The sequence below is a fragment of the Pan paniscus genome, chromosome 18 (assembly GCF_029289425.2).
Source record: "Pan paniscus chromosome 18, NHGRI_mPanPan1-v2.0_pri, whole genome shotgun sequence".
In the NCBI taxonomy this organism is placed as follows: Eukaryota; Metazoa; Chordata; class Mammalia; order Primates; family Hominidae; genus Pan; species Pan paniscus.
Genome location: NC_073267.2, coordinates 56,415,477 through 56,437,401, shown reverse-complemented (window position 1 = coordinate 56,437,401; position 21,925 = coordinate 56,415,477). Strand labels below are relative to the sequence as shown.

Genomic DNA, 21,925 nt, shown 5'->3' with positions numbered 1-21,925 from the left:
AAAATAAAATAACAAGAACAAAAGAGGGAATTTACCCAGCTACTCTTCATTACAATATCAGAAGCTAAAATGGCATCAAGAGAGAATTTTTTCCTCTTGCAAAAAAAAAAAAACTGAGTAAAACTGAAACAAATAGGAAACTCCAGCCCTTTTAAACTGTTCATGGGCAGAAGGAAAATAAGATAAAACAATATGAAAGAAATAAGATAAATTAATATGAAGGTTGCAATAAAGACAGATTTTCAGTTCATATTCTTAGGTGGAGCAGGAACTAACAGAGAAATGAGACGAGAGAAAATGATAACTGACAAGCAAGGAGATCTGGGAAGATGAGGTCATGAAAAGGGACGGAGGGGCATTCCCCATAGGTAATGGAGGAAGTCAGGGAATCCCAGTAGAAAAGCCAGAAATTTAAATGAGTAAAGACAACGTAAGCATATGGGCCAAAAACAATAGTTAATACTTAATTTCTTTTAGCTTCTAAGTAATTTTTAAAATTTTAATTATTTATTATTATTTTGAGACAGGGTCTCACTCTGTCACCCAGGCTGGAGTGCAGTGGTGTGATCTTGGCTCACTGCAACCCCCACCTCCTGGGCTCAAGGGATTCTCCCACCTCCGCCTCCCGAGTAGCTGGGACTACAGGCGTGCGCAACCACCCCCAGCTAATTTTTGTGTTTTTAATAGAGACGGGGTCTTGCCATGTTGACCAGGCTGGTCTCGAACTCCTGACCTCAAGTGATTAGGACTCCCGCCTCAGCCTCCCAAAGTTCTGGGATTACAGGCCACTGCGCCCAGCCCTAAGTAATAGAAATGTATAACTCTTTTAAACCAATGATATAAAAAATAACAAGCTCCATCTTACACCTGAGGAAACAACCTCAGAAAAGTTAAGTAACTTGCTGAAGGTCACATTGTTCCTAAATGGCAGAGTCAGACTACCAACCCACACAGTCTAACCTCGCCATAACTTTACACCGTCTCTTATGAACATCTCAAAATGTGAAAAGTAGAGAATTGGATTTTACAGCCGTGCATGAGGATGACGTCAGCATTTACACGGCAATGGCGGTTGGCAGTGGCAGTGGCTCAGGCCTGCAATCCCAGCACTTTGGGAGGCCAAGGTGGGTGGATGATTTGAGATCAGGAGTTCGAGACCAGCCTGGTCAACATGGTGAAGCTCCACCTCTACTAAAAATACAAAAATTAGCCGGGCATGGTGGTGGGCGCCTGTAATCCCAGCTACTCGAGAGGCTGAGGTGGGAGAATCACTTGAAGCCAGGTGGAGGTTGCAGTGAGCTGAGATGGCGCCACTGCACTCCAGCCTGAGCGACAGAAGGAGACGCTGTTTCAAGAAAAAAAAAAAAAGAGTTCGAGATCCTACCACATTTTTTCTACCACAAAAGGTACAAATGAAGGGTGGTGGGAACTCGAATGAGATAGCAGTGTTCACCAGTGTCCAGTAAAGTAAGACTTCACAGAGGGAGCAGGATTGCAGATGGGATTTGAGGAAAAGGGCTTAAGGACTATTAATGACTTATCACTGATTACTCTTAGGGTTTTCAAGCTAAATTTCAGAGTCCTTGTCATGGCATTCAGGCCCTCCACAAGTAGGTCAAAGGGAACGCCAAGGAAGAAACATTATCCTGAGTGAGATGCTTATGCTGAAGTCTTTGCTATCAGTTCAGGTTCCAAGGGATCAGAAAACTTTACTTTTCTGTCTCCATAAACCGTAAATGGGTTGAAGGCAGGCACTTTTGTAACACTCCTCTCCCCGGACCAGGCCTCTGTACATCATAGCACTTGGTAGATGCACAGCATACTTTCTGAGCGAAACTAAAAGGAATGTAAATCAAGTCACCTGGTGGCCAGACTTGCCTTACACCATCTAAACCTCTGGTGTTAGCTAATTTTAAAGCTATCAAGTAAGAGACACGTGGTCCAGATGCAACATGTGGACCTTGGTTTGGACCCGGATGCCACAAACCAATTGTAAAAGGACATGAGATCATCTGAAAAACCTAAATATGGACTGGGAATTAGATTAAGGAATTGTTAATTTCATTAGATGAGATTACATCGTTATGCCTTTAAAAGTTGTCTCTTAGATATTAAATATATACACTTAGGGTATTTATGAATGAAACGGTTTCCCTTAAAACACTAGAAATGTATGGTGAAGCGAATGAAACAGGTAAAATGTAGCTAACTGCACTATGGGGAGTAATATACTGCTTTTGCTGAATGTTTCAGAATTCTCATAATATAAAACACAACATACACCCACACACGCCCCCCAGTTTTTTTCATCGTAAGCACCGAGGGAGCCAGACCCAGAGGGTCCACCGACGTCCCGGATTCTAATAACGACCTCTGCGCGCCAGGCGGGCCTCCTGCGGGAGCCGGGGCCCATTTTCTTTCGAAGCTAACGAAGCTGCTGCGCAGGCCTGTTAATTCCCTCAGCAGCCAGTGCGAGGTTAAACACGCGACCTCGCAACCATGGCTTTTGAGAGGAAGCTGAATTCCTGGGGTGCGCCGTGCAGAGTTCATTTCCTACGTTGGCCCTACCCAGCCGCCCGGACCTGGAGGAAAACAGAGCACCCGGCCCACTCTTCAATTCTTCGACCCCAGTGGCCGCGCCTCGGGCGCTCGGGGGCGGGCTCCGCACAGCGACGTCACGGCGCACCGTGCGCTGGGTCAAAGTTCAGCCCCGCCCCCGCTTCCCCCTCGCTGTCTCCCTCGGCCTGTGCCGCCGCCGCCGCCGCTTGTGGGCCCGACTCCGCTCTGTCTGCTTCGCCACCTTCTCCCCGAGCACTGCCCGGCCGGCCGCCATGGCTAACGTGGCTGACACGAAGCTGTACGACATCCTGGGCGTCCCGCCCGGCGCCAGCGAGAACGAGCTGAAGAAGGTATCCGGGAGCGGGCCGGGCGGGTGTGAGGGGTGCGGGGCCTGCGCGGCCAGGGATGTCTTCTTCAGCCAGGCCGCGCTACTGGGCTGCCCGCGAGCCGGCGCCGGCCGTGACTGGCCCGGGCTGGGAGTCGGCGGCGGCGGCGGCGGGACCGGCCTCGCCGCGAGCCGCGCACTCCGGCCTCGGCTGACCTTGGGGCCGCCGGCCCCGCCCGCCCGCAGATGCAGCAAATAAAACTCACTCCTGCGCAAACACGATGGGAGCCCTTCTTTCCTCCCTCCTTGGGCGAGCTCCGGGGGCTGGTATCCCCCGGGAGGCAGCAGCTCGCCCGGTCCTCCGCGTCGAGGTCACCACCCTGGAAAAACAGGTTGGACCGAGGTGCTCAGCGCATCCCGGCCCCGGGAGAGAAGCTGTCCGCCCCGCGGCCGTCGGCCCCGGGTCTGGTGCTCCGCGGGGAGGAACTGCGGGGAGGTCGAGGCCGCCCCCACAGAGCGCCTCGGGCGGATGGGGTTGTTTCCTGGGTTCCGCGGCCGCCGGCTGCGGGAGCTCCTCCCTCTCTTCCTCCCTCGCCCATTGACCCGGAGGTAGCTGGGTCTGTGTTTGGATGCATTGTTCTTTGGGCAGGTAATGCTAATGTCCTGTACCTGCTTAGGAATAAGCCGTGGTCCCAGCCAAACGCCTGAGTGTACAGTAAACATAAATAGAAGGCCTTATTATTGCTGTTTGCAATGCTGCGATATCTTTCATCTCAGGATTTCAAAGCACACGAGGCATTTAAGCCCCACAGCATCCTCACCAGGCTAAGAGCATCCAGAATTGTAAGCCGAGAAAAATGAGAATGCTCCTTAGGCAGTGAGAAGAGTACAGTGGACTTCCTGTTACCTTACCGGAAATGCTAGTCTGTATTATATAATTCACGAGCCTCCGTGAATGAAGATTTAAGTGCTTTAGGACCCAAACACCTCGTTGAGAGTGTGTGCAACTTCTCTACCACCGAAGTTGCCACCACGACCCCAGTTAACCACCACGTGCAAATAAAACACCAAAAGACGCTAACTAGGATCACCTTTACTTTTTCATGATGTTACAGTTAGAAGGGAGGCATGAGCCATCGGGAGCAGGAATTGTGACTTTAGCTTGATTTATAGTAATGTTTTGCAGTCCGCAAAGCTTAACAGTCATTTATCTCGAATTTATTAGGGTCGTCTTGGTCTGGTTACTTGGCCATCAAAGACACTTGACAATAGGGGAAATATGGATAATGTTTGAACGTTTTGTTTTTCCCTGTGGCATTGCTTCATTGTTTTATCTGGTTTTCACGTCACTGTAACCTGTTTTCAAGTATAGCTGCTGTCTACTTGGTTATATTACATTAGTAAACAGTATCGCGAGAAAGTGCCAAAGAATCCCTACGAATAGAAAATATTTTTGAAAGGTTATAACTCTAGAACATTACTTCTCAGAAAAGTGGATATTAAGTTATTACAAAACTTTAAACTGGTGTTTAGTTATAACCTTTTTTGTTTTTATCCATTTTCAAAGGCATACAGAAAGTTAGCCAAGGAATATCATCCTGATAAGAATCCAAATGCAGGAGACAAAGTAAGTTATTTGCACCTTTTTTATTCCGGGGGTTTTAGCTTTAACTTAAATTGCCCTCCTTGAAAAAAAGGAATGTTGCAGGAAAAAAATCCAGCTATGCCCACACAGCCACATTTTCATAATGTCAAGAGTATTTTAGTTTTAGAATAAGAGTACTACCATTCTGAGGAGTGGTGGGTGGTAAATAGAACCAGAATCAAGTCAAAGGTAACTTGTCCCTTTTTTTTTTTTAGAATTAAATGGATTCTGGATTCCTGTAGCTTCTCCCCACTCTTCTACTTGAAAATGCAATTATTTTTATTTTTACCTTTTCTTTATAGTTTAAAGAAATAAGTTTTGCATATGAAGTACTATCAAATCCTGAGAAGCGTGAGTTATATGACAGATACGGAGAGCAAGGTCTTCGGGAAGGCAGCGGCGGAGGTGGTGGCATGGATGATATTTTCTCTCACATTTTTGGTGGGGGATTGTTCGGCTTCATGGGCAATCAGAGTAGAAGTCGAAATGGCAGAAGAAGAGGAGAGGACATGATGCATCCACTCAAGTGAATATCTTGTTTTGTTGTTTTAAAAAATTAAGTACTTTTTGTCAAGTGGGATAATGACTCAGTAGATGAAAAAAAACTCATAGAATGTTCTGTCCTTCATTAGAAAAACTTCCATTTGCCTTGTCTTCTTTTGGTGACTAAATTGAATTTGATTATCTGAACGTTTCTATTTCGCTGTAGCTCTTAAAAGGACAGTCGATATTTTTTAATGAGAGGAAGGTGATTTTACATGGTTCTGAGGCAGCTTGTTATTATAGGACTTAAAATTTCAACTGTGAAGATCATTTTCTCTCTCTCTCTCTTTTTTTTTTTTTTTTTTTTTTTTGAGACCGAGTTTCGCTCTTGTTGTCCAGGCTGGAGTGCAGTGGCACAATCTCAGCTCACTACAACCTCTGCCTCCTGGGTTCAAGCGATTCTCCTGCCTCAGCCTCCCGAGTAGCTGGGATTACAGGCATATGCCACCACGCCCGGCTAATTTTGTATTTTTAGAAGAGATGGGGTTTCTCCATGTTGGTCATGCTGGTCTCGAACTCCCAACCTCAGGTGATCTGCCTGCCTCGGCCTCCCAAAGTGCTGGGATTATAGGCGTGAGCCACTGTGCCCGACCTTTTTATTTATTTATTTATTTATTTTTGAAATGGAGTCTCACTCTGTCGCCCGGGTTGGAGTGCAGTGGCACCATCTAGGCTCACTGCATCCGCCTCCTCTCAGGTTCAAGACATTCTCCTGCCTCAGCCTCCCAAGTAGCTGGGATTACAGGCACCCGCCACCATGCCCGGCTAATTTTTGTATTTTTTAGTAGAGACAGGGTTTCGCCATGTTGGCCAAGCTGGTCTTGAACTCAAGTGATCTTCCTGCCTCATCCTCCCAAAGTGCTGGGATTACAGGCATAAGCCACTGCGCCCAGCCTATTTTCTTTGAAGTATATGAATCTTCCAAGTTACCTTTTATTTAAAAACTAAAAATGAGTGACTGTCTGCCTACTTTGTGTACATGTTAGAGTCACTCATTACTTGATCCTCAAGTTGGTTTCCATGGAGCTTGCTGGCTTCCAGCCTGACCTTAACCTGCCAACACATGAATGGTGCCTGACCTTGGTCTTAGACTGTGAATCCACAAGCCCTCTCCAGTATGAAAATAGCTGTTTCACTTTGCAAAATCTGGGAGGTCTTTTTTCCCATTCTTTTTTTCATGGACTAATAAATGATTTTATTAGCAAATGTCAGTGGCCGAAGTTCAGGTACTTATTTAAAATATTTCATAATATCCTAGTTTATACACTTGAGTAAATTAGAGGAAGTCATGTTATCTGTTAACTTGAGTCTCATTGAATCCTTAAATTTGTTTTTTAAAAGAATTTACCCTCAGAAATTAACATTTGGATACCATTCCAATGGTAATATTTGTGCAGTGCAGGTTAATTCGTTTATATTTTTCTTTAATTTAGAAATGGTCTAAAAAGAAAATAGGGTCAAAAGAGTGCTGTCTGTACTTTATAGTTCTTCATGTTTAAAAAAAAGTTATGCTATATAGTGAAAGTTTTCTGCTGTTTTAACATTTCAGGTTTTCCTGTTATTACAAATACTATGTTTATAATACTGCATTCTATGATTTATTTACCTTTTATATAGGGTATTCCCAGGTTTTTTCTCTGTAATAGATACTGCTGCTATGAGTATCTTTATGTAGAGCTTTGTTTCTCCTTGGCAGAGATTCCCAGGCAGGCATGAGTGTTTTGAGGCTGATACATACAACTAAATTGCCTTGCAGAGGGATTGTGCCAGTTTAGGCCCCACTAGTGGAGAGTGCCAGCCTTGCCAAACCATTACCTGCATTTTTCCTTCCTTGGCCTTCTTTGTTGAGATGTGTATTTTTTTCTGGCTTAGGATACTGGTTGTGCATACCAATTGTAATTTAATATGTAGGGGAAGAAAGCCGATTTTCTTTAAATGATTTGTTATGCAGAGTATACAAGATGCAACAAGCGTTTTGATCTAAAGCTCAGCTGTTGATAGGTCATTATTTGACAGTGTTGTTGGTAATGTTCTGTCCATACGTGTGGTATTCTTATCCTGCCTACAACAGTTTTAAGTTTCTGAGAATAACAATTTTAAGAAAGTTTGAATATCACAAAATAGTATAGGTGCTTTGTAAAATACTTTAAACTATTTTTTTGTTCCTCTAACTCCCAGGATTTTAAAGCAGATCATTACGGGATGACCATTCCTAATCTGAAATCTGAAATGCTCCAAAATATGAAACTTTTTGAGCACCATCATGATGCCACAAGTAGAAAACTCCACACATAAGTACTTGTCTCACTCTGTCCCCCAGGCTGGAGTGCAGTGGTACTATCTCAGCTCACTGCAGCCTCAATCTCCAGGGCTTAAGCAATTCCCCTGCCTCAGCCTCCTGGGTAGCTGGGACTTCAGACATGGCCACTACACCTGGCTAATTATTTTTTATTTTTTGGTAAAGATGAGGTCTCTCTAAGTTGCTCAGGCTGGTCTTGAACTCTGGGCTCAAGCAATCCTCCCTCCTCAGTCTCCCGAAGTGCTGGGATTATAGGCATGAGCCACTGTACCTGGCATGAAAAACTATTCTATCCCTCCTTTCTGTCATACTATAGGTAGGGCCACTTTTATTTTTTTTAAGACATATGCCATCTAAGTGACTCCCTTAAGCCGAAATATAACTTTGTAGCCTTTCTAAATTGTCCATGGAGGAAACAGGGACTCTGGAGCCAGACACCTATGTGATCTTGGGCAAGTTACTTGACTGTTATGTGCCTCAGTTTTATCACATAAAATGGGAATAATAATTGTACCTCTTCTGAAGGGTTTTTATTAGGAGTTAGGTGGAGGGCTTATGCCTCAGAACAGAAGGTTGTGATATTTGAGTTTGCAAAGTCATCAGCTTCATCAGAAATTCCACCACAGCAAATTGCTGGCCTGATGCTATAGGCTCTGGCTTTGGGTATCATATATATACTGTCTGTAGTCATAAAATATTTCTGTTAATTTGAGCCATAAAATAAGCCTCAGTTTAATTGATTTAATGTGAGATGATGAGGTGTTTTTGAATTCTGTTTTAAAAGTTGATAACGAATTTGTTGTATCAGCTGTTACTTATATCTTGTATTTGAGAAAATGTGGCAAAATTTGATTGAAGCCGATTCTTTTCTTTCCAGAGTATCTTTAGAAGATCTGTATAATGGCAAGACAACCAAACTACAACTTAGCAAGAATGTGCTCTGTAGTGCATGCAGTGGGTAAGTGTGTCCTCTGGTTTATTGGGTACATTTTGTCTGTTCTTTTAAGTATCACACTGAATGTCTGTACCACGTAAAAATTGTTATAAGTTAAAACTTATGGCTGGGTGCAGTGGCTCACACCTGAAATCCCAGCACTTTGGGAGGCCGAGGCGGGTGGATCACCTGAGGTAGGAGAATCGCTTGAACCCGAGAGGTGAAGGTTGCAGTGAACCAAGATTGCGCCACTGCACTCCAGCCTGGGTGACAGAGCGAGACTCCATCTTAATAAATAAATAAATAAATCTTAGCAGAACGTTTTCTGATACTTCTGGAAGTCAATTTAAATACAAGTTATTGGGGTTGAAGATGAAGGTAAAAGCACAATTTCTGTGTGTCATAGCTTATTGGAGTGGTTTGTGGACAAAAACCTAATGCATAACTTGTGCTTGCTTTAGCCAAGGCGGAAAGTCTGGAGCTGTCCAAAAGTGTAGTGCTTGTCGAGGTCGCGGTGTGCGCATCATGATCAGACAGCTGGCTCCAGGGATGGTACAACAGATGCAGTCTGTGTGCTCTGATTGTAATGGAGAAGGTATGTGTGCCAGTACTTCTCTGCTTTTATGTTGGAATGGATTGAGAATGCAGATATTGGAGAGGTTTACAATTTTTTATTTCAAAGGGTATTTGTATACATCTTATTAAAGAAAAAGGAGGCCGGATGCGTTAGCTCATTCCTATAATTCCAGCACTTTGGGAGACAGAGGTGGATTGCTCGAGCCCAGGAGTTTGAGGCCAGCTTGGGCAATATAGGGAGACCTCATTACTATAGGGAAAAAAAGTGTGGAAAAATATGTAATGAGGGGCTCAGGGCATGTCTGTGGTCCCAGCTGCGTGGGAGGCTGAGGCGGGAGGATTGCTTGAGCCCAGGAGTTCGAGGGAGCAGTGAGCCGTGATCATACCAGTGCACTCCAGCCAGGGTGACAGAACAAGACCCTGTTGCAAAAAATAAAGAAAAGATAAAAGTGTGAAAGTAATTACTCCATTATGCCTAAGCCCAGTGAACATAGAGAAACAGTAGATTTGTATTGTGTTAGTGAAAGGTGACTCTTTTTAATTCCGAAAAGAGGAGCAAGGTGATTATTTGTCCCTTTGCTATTTCCTTCTTTATCAAATATAACCTTTTATTTACTCTCTCTGTAGGAATGACCACCATAGGAGGACTATCTCCTTTATCACATAGAACCTTTTAAACTACAAAGGGACAAATAATCAAATAATAAATAACTAAACAAGTAATTGTTTAGTTATTCTGATAAGTGGAAGATTTCACTGTAACCTTTAGTTAGCTTTTCAGAATTGATCTTGAGATTGAAGCTGTCCTTACAGAAGTAAATAATTTAGTCTTTGTGGGCCAAATAGTTTTTGTCACAACTACTCATCTCTGACCTTTTAGTGCTTTTATGGCCACAGACACATGGATATGGCTGTGTTCTGATTAAAATTTTAATTATAAAAACACATAGCTCCTCCCACCCCTGCCATTCTAGAGCAGTGCTATCCAATAGAATTTTTTTCTGTGATGATGGAAATGTTCTGTATCTGCAGTGTCCAGTACAGTAGCCATTAATCACCTGTGACTACTGCATATTTCACATGTGGCTAGTGTGACTGGGGAACTGTTTTAAATTTGAATTAATTTAAACATAAACAAGTAGCTACAGGTTGATAGTGGCTACCATATTTGACAGTATAGTTCAATAGCATCCTTTTCCAAATTGCTATTGGAAGTGATGAGATAATTATGAGAAGTTACATATGATATTTCCTTCCTGGAGAGTCTTGGCATTTTACTTTATTTTTTAAAATTATTATTATTTTTGGAGATAGGGTCTTGCTGTCGCCTGGGCTGGAGTGCAGTGGCACACTCTTGGCTCACCGCAGCCTCCACCGCCCACGCTGAAGCAATCCTTCCACCTCAGCCCCTCGCCCCACAATTAGCTGAGACCACAGGTGCTTGCCACCACGCCCAGCTAATTTTTGTATTTCTTGTAGAGATGGGGTTTTGCCACGTTGCCCAGGCTGGTCTCGAACTCCTGGGTTCAAGTAATTCTCCTGCCCCAGCCTCCCAAAGTGCTGGGATTACAGGTGTTAGCCACCACTCTTGGCCTGCTTTTATTTTATTATAATGGCTAACTCCCACTATCAAGAAACCAAAGTTAACTGAAATCTTTCTCATGTACCATTACATTTTTCTTTTTTTCTTTTTCTTTTTTTTTTTTTTTTTTTTGTGAGATGGAGTCTTGCTCTGTTGCCCAGGCTAGAGTGCAGTTGTGTGATCTCAGCTCACCGAATCCTCTGCCTCCCTGGTTCAAGTGATTCTGCTGCCTCAGCCTCTTGAGTAGCTGGGATTACAGGCGCCTGCCACCACGCCCGGCTGATTTTTGTATTTTCAGTGGAGACGGGGTTTTGCCATGTTGGCCAGGCTGGTCTCAAACTCCTGACCTCAGGTGATCCTCCCGCCTTCGCCTCCCAAAGGGCTGGGATTACAGGTGTGAGCCACCATGCCCGGCCACCATTACCATTTTGAAGAACGTGTTTTGCAGAACATACTTTGCAAAAGTACTGTTACAGAAACAGTCCCTAAATAATCAGTTATACACATCTTTCTAAGCCTTCAAATGTGCTGGTAATTAGCCATTAGAAAGTGACGCAGTTTTTTCACACTATAATGTGTATAATCACGGTTTTGCTTTTTAATACCATAATTATAAGAGAAAAGCTGTGTTGCCCTAAACATGGTATGGATACATTACATGCTGAAATAGTGGGAAGCTGAGTCCTTCAGGCAGTCTGCAGTAGTAAGATGTAAGTTTTTGTTATTCAGAATAGTGCTTTTTTTTTGTTTTGTTTTGAGACATGGCCTCACACTGTCACCCAGACTGGGGTGCAGTGGCATGATTATAACTAACTGCAGCCTCGAACTCCAGCAGTCCTCCCTCCTCAGCCTCCCCAGTAGCCAGGATTACAGGTGTGCACTACCACGTCGGCTAACTTTTTTTATTTGTAGTAGAGGCAAGGGTCTCACTGTGTTGCTAGGCTGGTCTCAGATCCTGAGCTCAAGTGATCCTACCACCCTGACCTCGCAAAATGCTGGGATTGCAGGCTTGAGCCACTGTGCTTAGCCTCAGAATGCTGCTTTGAATAAAAATTTAGGTAGCGATTAAAAGAAGTTCAGAAAGCATATTTAAAGAGTAAGGGTATTAAGAGTACAGTATAGTACTCTTGCTGAAAGTTTCAATGACTTCTCTTTCCAGGAGAGGTAATTAATGAAAAAGACCGCTGTAAAAAATGTGAAGGGAAGAAGGTGATTAAAGAAGTCAAGATTCTTGAAGTCCACGTAGACAAAGGCATGAAACATGGACAGAGAATTACATTCACTGGGGAAGCAGACCAGGCCCCAGGAGTGGAACCCGGAGACATTGTTCTTTTGCTACAGGAGAAAGAACATGAGGTGATTTTCCTTTTTTTAGTTTTTTGTATTTTGTTTTATTCAGAAGTACTTCTTGCTTGTGAGAAATAGGTTAGATCTGTTTAGAGTCCCTGGAGCAACACTGAACACTGGTGAAGTTAAGGGCATCATGGCGAGTTCCTAAGATGGGCTTGTGTAAGAAAGACTAACAAGGCAGGTGCAGTTAGAAGCACTGTAAGAGTCAGTTTTAGTCCTGGCTTGGTTTTTTCCGCCCCCCGCCCTCAGTTGGAGTTTCACTCTTGTTGCCCAGGCTGGAGTGCAATGGCGCGATCTCGGCTCACTACAACCTCTGCCTCCCGGGTTCAAGTGATTCTCCTGCCTCAGCCTCCCGAGTAGTTGGGACTACAGGCATGCTTCTTCACTCCTGGCTAATTTTTATTTTTAGTAGAGACAGGCTTTCTCCATGTTGGTCAGGCTGGTCTCAAGCTCCCGACCTCAGGTGATCTGCCTGCCTCAGCCTCCCAAAGTGCTGGGATTGAAAGCGGGAGCCACTGCGCCTGGCCTTGGCCTTTTGTGTGTGTGTGTGACAGAGTGTTGCTCTGTTACCCAGGCTGGAATGCAGTGGCACGATCTTGGCTCACTGTAGCCTCCACCTCCCAGGTTCAAGCGATTCTCCTCTGGCCTGGTCATTGACTAACACTTTAACCATAGGTAATCTTACTGTCTCAGTTTCTTTGTTTATGAAAATAAGGGCACTGGGCGTTGGACCAGTTGGTCTAAGGCAGCCTGTATTTTCACTGTGAAACTCTGCTGCTCTGTTGATTTGGTTTTTACTTACTGGGTACCCAAGTGAGCTATCCTTGAAAGGGTTCTGGGATTTTAAAAAAAAAAAAAAATTTTTTTAGAAGCTTCTGAAGAATGTGGTCACTAGTGTATGTTTTGGGGGGTTTTTGTTTTTGAGATGGTCTTGCTCTGTCGCCCTGGCTGGAGTACAGTGGTGTGATCTGGGATCACTGCAACCTTCGCCCCTGAAGCAATCCTCCCATCTCAGCCTCCCAAGTAGCTGGGACAACTGGTGCACCATCATGCCCATCTATTTTTTTGTTTGTTTTTTGGTTTTGGGGGTTTTTTTTTTTTTTGTATTTTTAGTAGAGACAGGGTCTTGCCATATTGCCCAGGCTGGTCTTGAACTTCTGAGCTCAAGCGATCCTCCTGTCTCGACCTCCCGAAGTGCTGGGATTACAGGTGTGAGCCACAGTGCCCAGCCTAGTGTATGTTATTTTGATTTTAACATTGCACTTGTATATTTTTAATGTCCATATTGTATACTGTAGACCCTACTCAAAGAATATATCTGGAACTATTCATGAAAAACCTCTCCAGTAATCACCTAAATTCTTGAATGTTAGAAGCACTTGATAGGACTCTAGCTTTGTACTTGATCACATTTACTCATGTGTTCCTCTGAAAATCATTACATCACAGGTTAACCACCTTTTTAGTTTGCCCTAAAATTTTCTCCTATGCATAAGCCCAGTGAACACGGAGAAATGGTAAATTTGTATTATGTTCAGTGAAAGGTTATTCTTTTTAATTCTAAAAAGGTGGGCAAGCTGATTATTTATCCATTTATAATTTAAAGGTTATATTTGATAAAGAAGGAGATCGTCCTTCTGTGGTGGTCATTTCTTCAAATAGAGTAAATTTTAAAAATCACTTTAAGAATCCAATAGAGAACAACAAAGCCATATTGAGATGCAGGTTTTAGGAATTTGGTTGTAATCCCTCACAAGGTCAGACTTGATCTCCTGGACAATCAGGGCATGCTAGTCAGCTTTCATGACTCAGCAAAGCTACAAATTATGTATTTTGGCTTTTTGTGGAAATTGCCAACCCTACAAATAGCAAACGTCTCCTCGGTTGTCAAAAAGTAAGAGTAGTTTTTAGAATTCTGCCTTTGGGTCTTGTAGGATGAAATATTTACAAGATTTGCTATTTGTTAACATTTTAGCTACTTCCTTGTTCATTCAGTCTTGCTGCTGTGCACACCACCATACCAGGAATATGAGGGAGAAAGCTAGCAAATAATTGGAAATTCTGCTTGGAGGTTAGACTGTGTTGTAAAATGGTACAGACAGTGCCTGGGCATTTTCATTGATAGAATCCTTGGAGTCGTTTGGGGTTCATTGTCAAATGATGTCTGGCAGTGCAGCAGCATGATAGGAAGTGAAGAAGGAATGCTTATTTGCAGAGGAAGGATGTCTTTTTTTTGGTTCGAGGCATGTCAAACTGATGGTAAAACCTTTTTTATCCCTAAGTTTAGTTTTTAATGTTGCTGCATAATTAAATTGGGTTTTTAAAAGTAGATCATTGGATTTGGAGGCAAAGGACTTAAGGTCTGGGCCCCGTTTACTAGCTTTGGCTTCCCTGGACTTTTTGGATATTAAAGAGTCAAATGAGATTATGAATAAGCTGCTTTTTTGGGGCCTGTGGGGAGGTGTTGGGAAGTAACTCATCTCTGAAAATTGTTGGCAGCAGTGGAATTGGCATGGAATTTTCAACAGAAGGCAGATGTAGCTAGTTGTCTGAAGTAGAAAATAGAAGATGGTAAAGGTTAGAATGGAAGTTTGTCTCATTCCTTCTTGGGAGTGCTGTATCATCTATAGTCATCATCTTGCCATGTCACTTGTCAGTATGCCTGTTTGTGTGTCTCAGTGGTCTGGTTACCATAGTGCACTTGTACAGCATCAAACCACAGAACCTGGTGATGTTAGTCACGCCTCTATAACCTGTACTTTTGTTATTCAGAAATTATGACTTTTAAGTGTTTTCTGGTCTAGTACTTGGTGGTCCCTCCTCATTAATCTTGTTTTTCAGAAACTCTCTGGCATTCTTGCTTGTTTGTTCTGTTTAAACTTTTAACATCAAATTGTTTAGCTTCCCCCCTCCGCTGCAACAACCATCCTGATAATCATAATCATTTTTTATTGAAATCACTTACAGTTGAACTCTCCTGTACAAGAACATGATGTGTATCTCTTCCTGTTCCCTTTTCTTTTTTTTTTTTTTTTTTTGAGACAGTCTTGCCCTGTCGCCCAGACTGGAGTGCAGTGGCGCAATTGTATTTTTAGTAGAGATGGGGTTTCACCATGTTGCCCAGGCTGGTCTCAAACTCCTGACCTCAAGTGATCTGCCTACCTCGGCCTCCCAAGTGCTAGGATTGTAGGTGTGAGCCACCGTGCCCTGCCCCACTTTTTATTTTTATTTTTTTTGAAATGGAGTCTCACTCTGTCACCCAGGCTGGAGTGCAGTGGCGCGATCTCTGTTCACTGCAGCCTCCACCTCCCGGGTTCAAGTGATTCTCCTGCCTCAGCCTCCCAAGTAGCTGGGACTACAGGCTCATGCCACCACACCCAGCTAGTTTTTGTATTTTTAGTAGAGACAGAATTTCGCCATGTTGACCAGGACCTCAGGTGATCCACCTGCCTCAGCCTCCCAAAGTGCTGGGATTATAGGCATGAGCCACTGCATGCATCCTAAAATAGTATGACTTTAACAAAGGATATTTGGTACGATGGTTCTTAGAACACTGGCATTTTACAGTATACTTAGCATTTATTTTAAATTTATTATTATTATGTTTAAGAGACAGGATGTCTTTCTGTCACCCAGGCTGGAGTGCAGTGGCTGGATCATTAATGAGGAGGGACTGCCCCTGCAGGCTCCAAATCCTGGGCTCAAGGGATCGTCCTGCCTCAACTAGCCTATTTTATGTTTTAATTTTTTGTCTCCCTATGTTGCTGTTTTGAACTGGCCTCCCAAAGCTCTGACCCCATATTCAGCTTTTTAAAATTTTTTTATTTTTTTCTTATTGAGATGGAGTCTCGCTGTGTCGCCCAGGCTGGAGTGCAGTGGCGTGATCTTGGTTCACTGCAGCCTCCGCCTCCCAGGTTCAAGTGATTCTCCTGCCGCAGCCTCCTAAGTAGCTGGGACTACAGGCGCGTGCCACCACACCTGGCTAATTTTTGTATTTTTAGTAGAGATGGGGTTTCACCATATTGGCCAGGCTGGTCTTGAACTCCTGACCTTGTGATCTGCCTGCCTTGGCCTCCCAAAGTGCTGGGATTACAGGTGTGAGCCACTGCACCTGGCCTACTTAGCATTTTTAATGCGTTGAAAAATCCTGCATTAAAGAAACTATTGGTCCCGTTGTGAGGAACACTTGAATATATGTGCATAGATAACATACCTTCTTGGATCTCAAACTTTAGCACACACACAAGAATTGCCTGGAGGCTTGTTAGGACTACAGATGCTGGATCTTGCCTGCCTTGTTTCTGGCAGGAATGGAAGTGGGGCCCAAGAATATGTGTTCCTAACAAGTTTCCTGAAGCTGCTGGTTCAGAACCACACTTAGAGAATCATTGGTTAAGGTAATGGTTTAACTTTGTTTAATGGGTAAATTTAGGAGAGTAACATAGGAAAAGAACCTGTCTACCAGATTTTCTATAAGTGAACCGGCCAGGATTGTTCTTTACAAGAAGAGTGACCATTGTAAAGTCCAAGCAAAAATTGCAGGTTGGGCGTGTGAAGTTGGATGTATTTTTCCAACACATTGAAGGCTCAGAAACATTCTTTGTGCTTATTCTCAATACCTTTTGCATTACCTAGTCCATAGGCTTATAGTGTAATATTGAATGAGCCAGTTTTGCATTTTAGTGAGATGTGAGACTTGTTGGTATGTGTGTGAAGCACGGAATTGAGCCACTTGACTTTGCTGGCTGGGTGTTACTGGTTGATGTTGGGTTTTATGTTGATCTTGGACTCTCCCCCCTTCCCTGTTACGATCATGTTTGGGGAGCACTCCAGGATGAGCCTGTTCTATAGGAGCCCTCTGGGCATTCTGTACCTTTTTCACCAGAGGCAGAGTCTGAAAGTGGGCAATAATTGCAGAATATACCTGGCACTGTTTTGAGGGCCTCAGTTCTGTTGCTCTTATATATGCCATTGTTTACCAGTTCCAATACACCATGTGAGTATGGAAGTTTCTCACATACTACTTGGGAATAGCTAGCTTTCCTAATGCGGTTTAGGGCACTAGGGACAGTGGCACTTTGGATTTGCAGTGAGTGGTAGAAATAAGGTTTTGAAATTAAGTCAAGGAACATAATGCTGCAGGGTGTACCTCCATAATTTTTAAGAAAATGTATTTATTTTGTGCTTTATTTATAGGTATTTCAGAGAGATGGGAATGATTTGCACATGACATATAAAATAGGACTTGTTGAAGCTCTATGTGGATTTCAGTTCACATTTAAGCACCTTGATGGACGTCAGATTGTGGTGAAATACCCCCCTGGCAAAGTAATTGAACCAGGTAAATCTTGATTTTGTCTGATTCTGGTTTTCAAGTATTTTTACAATTTGTAATTTTTTTATACTGCATAACTCTAAAAAAATTGAACACCTCTTTTGGGTAAAATTATTAATCATTTCCTTTTAAATAATAGGATGTGTTCGTGTAGTTCGAGGTGAAGGGATGCCGCAGTATCGTAATCCCTTTGAAAAAGGTGATCTTTACATAAAGTTTGATGTGCAGTTTCCTGAAAACAACTGGATCAACCCAGACAAGCTTTCTGTAAGTGTTCTTTAAATTAAACAACAGTTGACTTCCAAGTTTGGAGTTTGGTTTTTGGTTTTTTAGACAGGGTCTCTGTCACCCAGGCTGGGGTGCAGTGGTGTGATCGTGGCTCACTGCAGCCTTGACCTCCTGGGCTCAAGCGATCCTCTCACCTCAGCCCCCAAGGAGCTGGGACTACAGGTGTGTGTTGCCATGCCTGGCTAATTAAAAAAAAATTTTTTGAGACACAGTCTCACTGTGTCACCCAAGCTGGAGTGCAGTGGTGCAGTCTCGGCTTTGTACCCCCCGCCTCCCAGGTTCAAGTGATTCTCATGCCTTAGCCACCCAAGTAGCTGGGATTACAGGCATGAGCCACGATGCCTGGTAAGTTTGTTGTTGTTTGTTTGTTTGTTTGTTTGTGGGTTTTTTTTGTTTTTTTTTGAGACGGAGTCTTGCTCTGTCACCCAGGCTTGAGTGCAGTGGCACGATCTCAGCTCACTGCAAGCTCCACCTCCTGGGTTCATGCCATACTCCTGCCTCAACCTCCCAAGTAGCTGGGACTACAGGCACCCGCCACCACGCCCTGCTAATTTTGTTTTTGTATTTTTAGTTAGAGACAGGGTTTCACCATGTTAGCCATGTTAGATTGATGGTCTCGATCTCCTGACCTCGTGATCCACCTGCCTCGGCCTCCCAAAGTGCTGGGATTACAGGCGTGAGCCACTGCACCCAGCCAAGTTTCTTTCTTTTTAAGAGAGTCTCGCTCTGTTGCCCAGGCTGGCGTGCAGTGACATGATCATGGCTTGCTACGGGTGTGCACCACCACACCCGGCTAATGCTTTTTAAAACTTTTTATAGAGATGGAGTCTTGCTATGTTGTCCAGACTGGTCTCAAGCAGTCCTCCTGCCTCCCGAAGTTCTGGGATTGCAGTCGTGAGCCACTGCACCCAGCCGACTTCAAGTTTCTTAATAGTCATGTTACTGTCAATTTTAAAGTATATTTGAGTGATTGGTAGGCTTTCCTAGTTGTTAGGAAATGGGGTATTGCTGGTGTAAATGTTGATGGGGCCAAGCAGGGAATTGTAGAGGAGTAAAGTAGACCTGGTGTGGGTGGTGGTGAGGAGTAGCACTCCCTGGAGAGAACAGATTCCTCATCTGCAGAGGGCAGGACCACTACCCCTTTCTCGTCAGCTGGTGTCCATGCCAGATGCAGGAAGGTGTGTCTCCTGTAGAAACTTTCTAATGTTTAAGTATTGGCAGATAATGACGTTTTTTTTTGGTTCTTAAAGCAATAGATGGGTTGCACAAAAGATGTCTGCTGAATTTGGCCTGTGAGTGATGAGTTTATGATCTTTTACTTAGAGTTCAAAGTCCAGTCCACATTCCTTTTTTTAACTTTTTTTTTTTTGAGATGGAGTCTTGCTCTGTCACCCAGGCTGGAGTGCAGTGGCACAATCTCAGCTTACTGCAACTTCCACCTCCCGGGTTCAAGCGATTCTCCTGCCTCAGCCTTCCGACCCACCACCATGCCTGGCTAATTTTTTGTATTTTTAGTAGAGACAAGGCTTCACCATGTTGTCCAGGCTGGTCTCATCTCCTGACTTCATTATCCGCCCGCCTCAGCCTTCCAAAGTGCTGGGTGGGATTATAAGCATGAACCACCACACCCAGCCCCTTTTTAAACTCTTAAACAGACACTGGATTCTATGTATCAAAAGGAAAGTTGATGAAAATATTACAACCAACCTGGTTTTTGTTTGTTTTAATAAAGGAACTAGAAGATCTTCTGCCATCTAGACCGGAAGTTCCTAACATAATTGGAGAAACAGAGGAGGTAGAGCTTCAGGAATTTGATAGCACTCGAGGCTCAGGAGGTGGTCAGAGGCGTGAAGCCTATAATGATAGCTCTGATGAAGAAAGCAGCAGCCATCATGGACCTGGAGTGCAGTGTGCCCATCAGTAAACTCTGCAAACAAATTGCACAGGTGGATTTTCTTTCCACATTTGCCTGATTTGTTCTCAGCAATCCAGCTGGAGTGTCTTATCAATCCAGATGAACTGAGGGACATCTGTTGGTCTATGTATAACTTTTAAAATTGGTATAGTATCTACAGAGTGTATAATTTAAACTAACCACAAAGCTTTACATCTTCATTTCGACTGTTCCATAGCAGAATAAAGCACTTGAAAGGAAAAGACTCCCTTTCACACATGGATTATTATAAGTTTCAATCCTGGTATCTGTGCTTGATTTTTATCAGTTTTGTGTAGATTTTTATGTTTCATATTTTAAATTTAAATCCCACATTGTAAAGTTTGTACAATTTGTCCTGAAGCTTTGTGTTTGGCTGCACCTGCATAAGCTGCTACAAATAGAATAAAGAATTTCATAGCCTGTATCTATCATTTAGATGCATGGAAAAAAATGGGCTTTGCACACAATGGGTTTGGAGCTGACTGGGAACAATGGAAAAAATTACATTAGCTGTGGTTGTAAAGTTTTTTTGTTTTTGGTTTTGTTTTTTTTTCTTTTTTCTTTTCTTTTTTTTTTTTTACCATCTTGTGAAAGGTTTCTGAAACTCGATAATAAAAAGCGGTTGGTGTAAATTATTCTTTTGTGTCACATTTTTAGAAGGAAAAACATAAAAGAATGTATCCTTAGTACTGGTTCTTAAACAGCCCATAAAAACCCATTGGCCTGAAGCTTATATCTCAGGCCTGTGCCATCTTATAGTCTTGGAAGACAAAAGGCTGGTAGAGACAGTCTTCAGTGGCTTCAGTGATGCTCTGTAGAGGCCAGGGTGTCTTGAGTGCTGTAACTCCCAAGCACTGGGCTAGCCTGACTTCTGTATCTCCCTACCACCACCCCCTTAAAAAAATAAGGTAACAGCAAATCTATAGTAAAACCTTGTCTGCATAGAACGTGTTCAAATCCTCTGTTTTCATTAAATGTAAAAGTAAAAGATGCTGTCTCCATTAAGTTGAATATTTGGAATTGGAGAAGCCATTGATTATTATTTTGAGTTTCTATAATGTTTTATAGAAAAGTAAGATGCTTATTCAGAATTTAAGAATGAAGGCAACTGAAATATGCATTGTTGTAGTTATTTATATTTCAAACTAAAAATAAGCAAAAAAAAAAAAAAAGGCTGGTTTGAGAAAAATCAGGTAAAATTGATGAAAAGGATGTTGTGTTTCTCTTTCCATCATCTGGTTTTTACCATTTCACTCTCAGTAGGTATTTTTAGAACACACTTATTTGAGGGAAGAGACATCAGATGCACAATTTTACATTTATAAAGGAACAAATGGGGAAAACTGAAAACTAAAAATTTTAAATGTATTAAATGCCATCCCTGAGCCTAAATCTAGTATTTGTAGTTTATTTCTAGGTCTGCTAGAACCTGAAAAAAGGTGTGCTGACACTAATCAAGTCCTGTGAGGTTTAAATTATTGACCTATCCACTCTACCTCCATTGTACAAAAAATATTTTACAACAAGCCTGGGTAAGATTCAACAGCATAGTAGTTTTGTATCCAAGGTTACTTCCCCACAACCACTTTAAACATAAGAAATGTGGTGGCAATATAAAGTTTGTAGCCTTTCCAATAAAGGTTTATAAAACAGTTGTTCAGTGTAGTCTGTCTTTCATTTCTACCCAGGTGTTTTGACTGTAGGCAAGAAAACTATTGGAAGAGAGTTTCTGTTAAGGTGTGTTATTTCACTTGGTCTCCTTGCTCTAGTTTGTAGAGCACCTGTCTAGAGAACCAACCATACAGTGTCACCAGTACAGATAATTTTTTGTAACAGCTTTATTCAAGATATGATTTACATACCATAAAATTTACCACTTTAAAAAATTTGCCACAATTCAGTTGATTTCAGTATATTCAGCCATCTCCACTAATTTCAGAACATTTTCATCAAAGAAGAAACCCTGTATCCATTAAGTCACTTTCTGTTCCATTCTCTCCTCAACTCCTGGTGTATCACTAATGGCTAATTCTGCTTCTAAATATTTGCCTATTTTGGACATGTTGTATAAATGAGATCAAAATATGTGGCCTTTAGTGATGCATTCATTTAGCGTAATGTTTTCAGGGTTTATCCTTGTCGGCAGCATGGATCAGCACAGTAACGGCAGGGGCCTATTCTGAGAAGTGCATGGTTAGGCGGTTTCATCATGCAGAGTGTACTTGCACAAACCTAGGTGGTGTAGCCGACTATACACCTATATGGTGTAGTGTATTGTTCCTAGACTACAAACCTGTACAGCTTGTTAACATAGGCAGTTGTAACACAATGGTAAGTAAACAGTTTTCTGTTTACCATTTGGTACAGTATAAGTACCTTATATGAGAAAAGGGCCTGGCATGGTGGCTCACGCCTATAATCCCAACATTTTGGGAAGCCGAGGTGGGTGGATCACCTGAGGTCAGGAGTTCAAGACCAGCCTGGCCAACATGGCAAAGCCCTAGCTCTACTAAAAATACAAAAATTTGCCGGGTGTGGTGGCATGTGCCTGTA

General features: G+C 42.8%; 1 protein-coding gene across 1 annotated transcript; it reads left to right on the top strand.

The window, feature by feature from the left end:
• Window positions 1-1,062: 1,062 nt before the first annotated feature.
• Window positions 1,063-20,004, top strand: DNAJA2 (DnaJ heat shock protein family (Hsp40) member A2). The gene is made up of 10 exons (XM_003819793.6): window positions 1,063-1,124; window positions 2,573-2,909; window positions 4,452-4,511; window positions 4,832-5,055; window positions 8,249-8,329; window positions 8,767-8,900; window positions 11,623-11,819; window positions 17,010-17,154; window positions 17,288-17,415; window positions 19,169-20,004. Exons 1-10 carry the CDS (start codon window positions 1,066-1,068, stop codon window positions 19,358-19,360), a joined length of 1,557 nt encoding a protein of 518 aa, XP_003819841.2. The 5' UTR covers window positions 1,063-1,065; the 3' UTR covers window positions 19,361-20,004.
• The last annotated feature ends 1,921 nt before the right edge of the window (window positions 20,005-21,925 follow it).

Excerpts from the sequence above, each read along its gene's own strand:
- DNAJA2 (XM_003819793.6), top strand. The coding sequence starts at position 1,066 with ATGGCGGTTGGCAGTGGCAGTGGCTCAGGCCTGCAATCCCAGCACTTT. Across the intron at positions 1,125-2,572 it reads CAGCACTTTGGGAGGCCAAG|CCGCCCGGACCTGGAGGAAA; the intron begins GTGGGTGGATGA and ends GGCCCTACCCAG. Across the intron at positions 2,910-4,451 it reads GCGAGAACGAGCTGAAGAAG|GCATACAGAAAGTTAGCCAA; the intron begins GTATCCGGGAGC and ends CCATTTTCAAAG.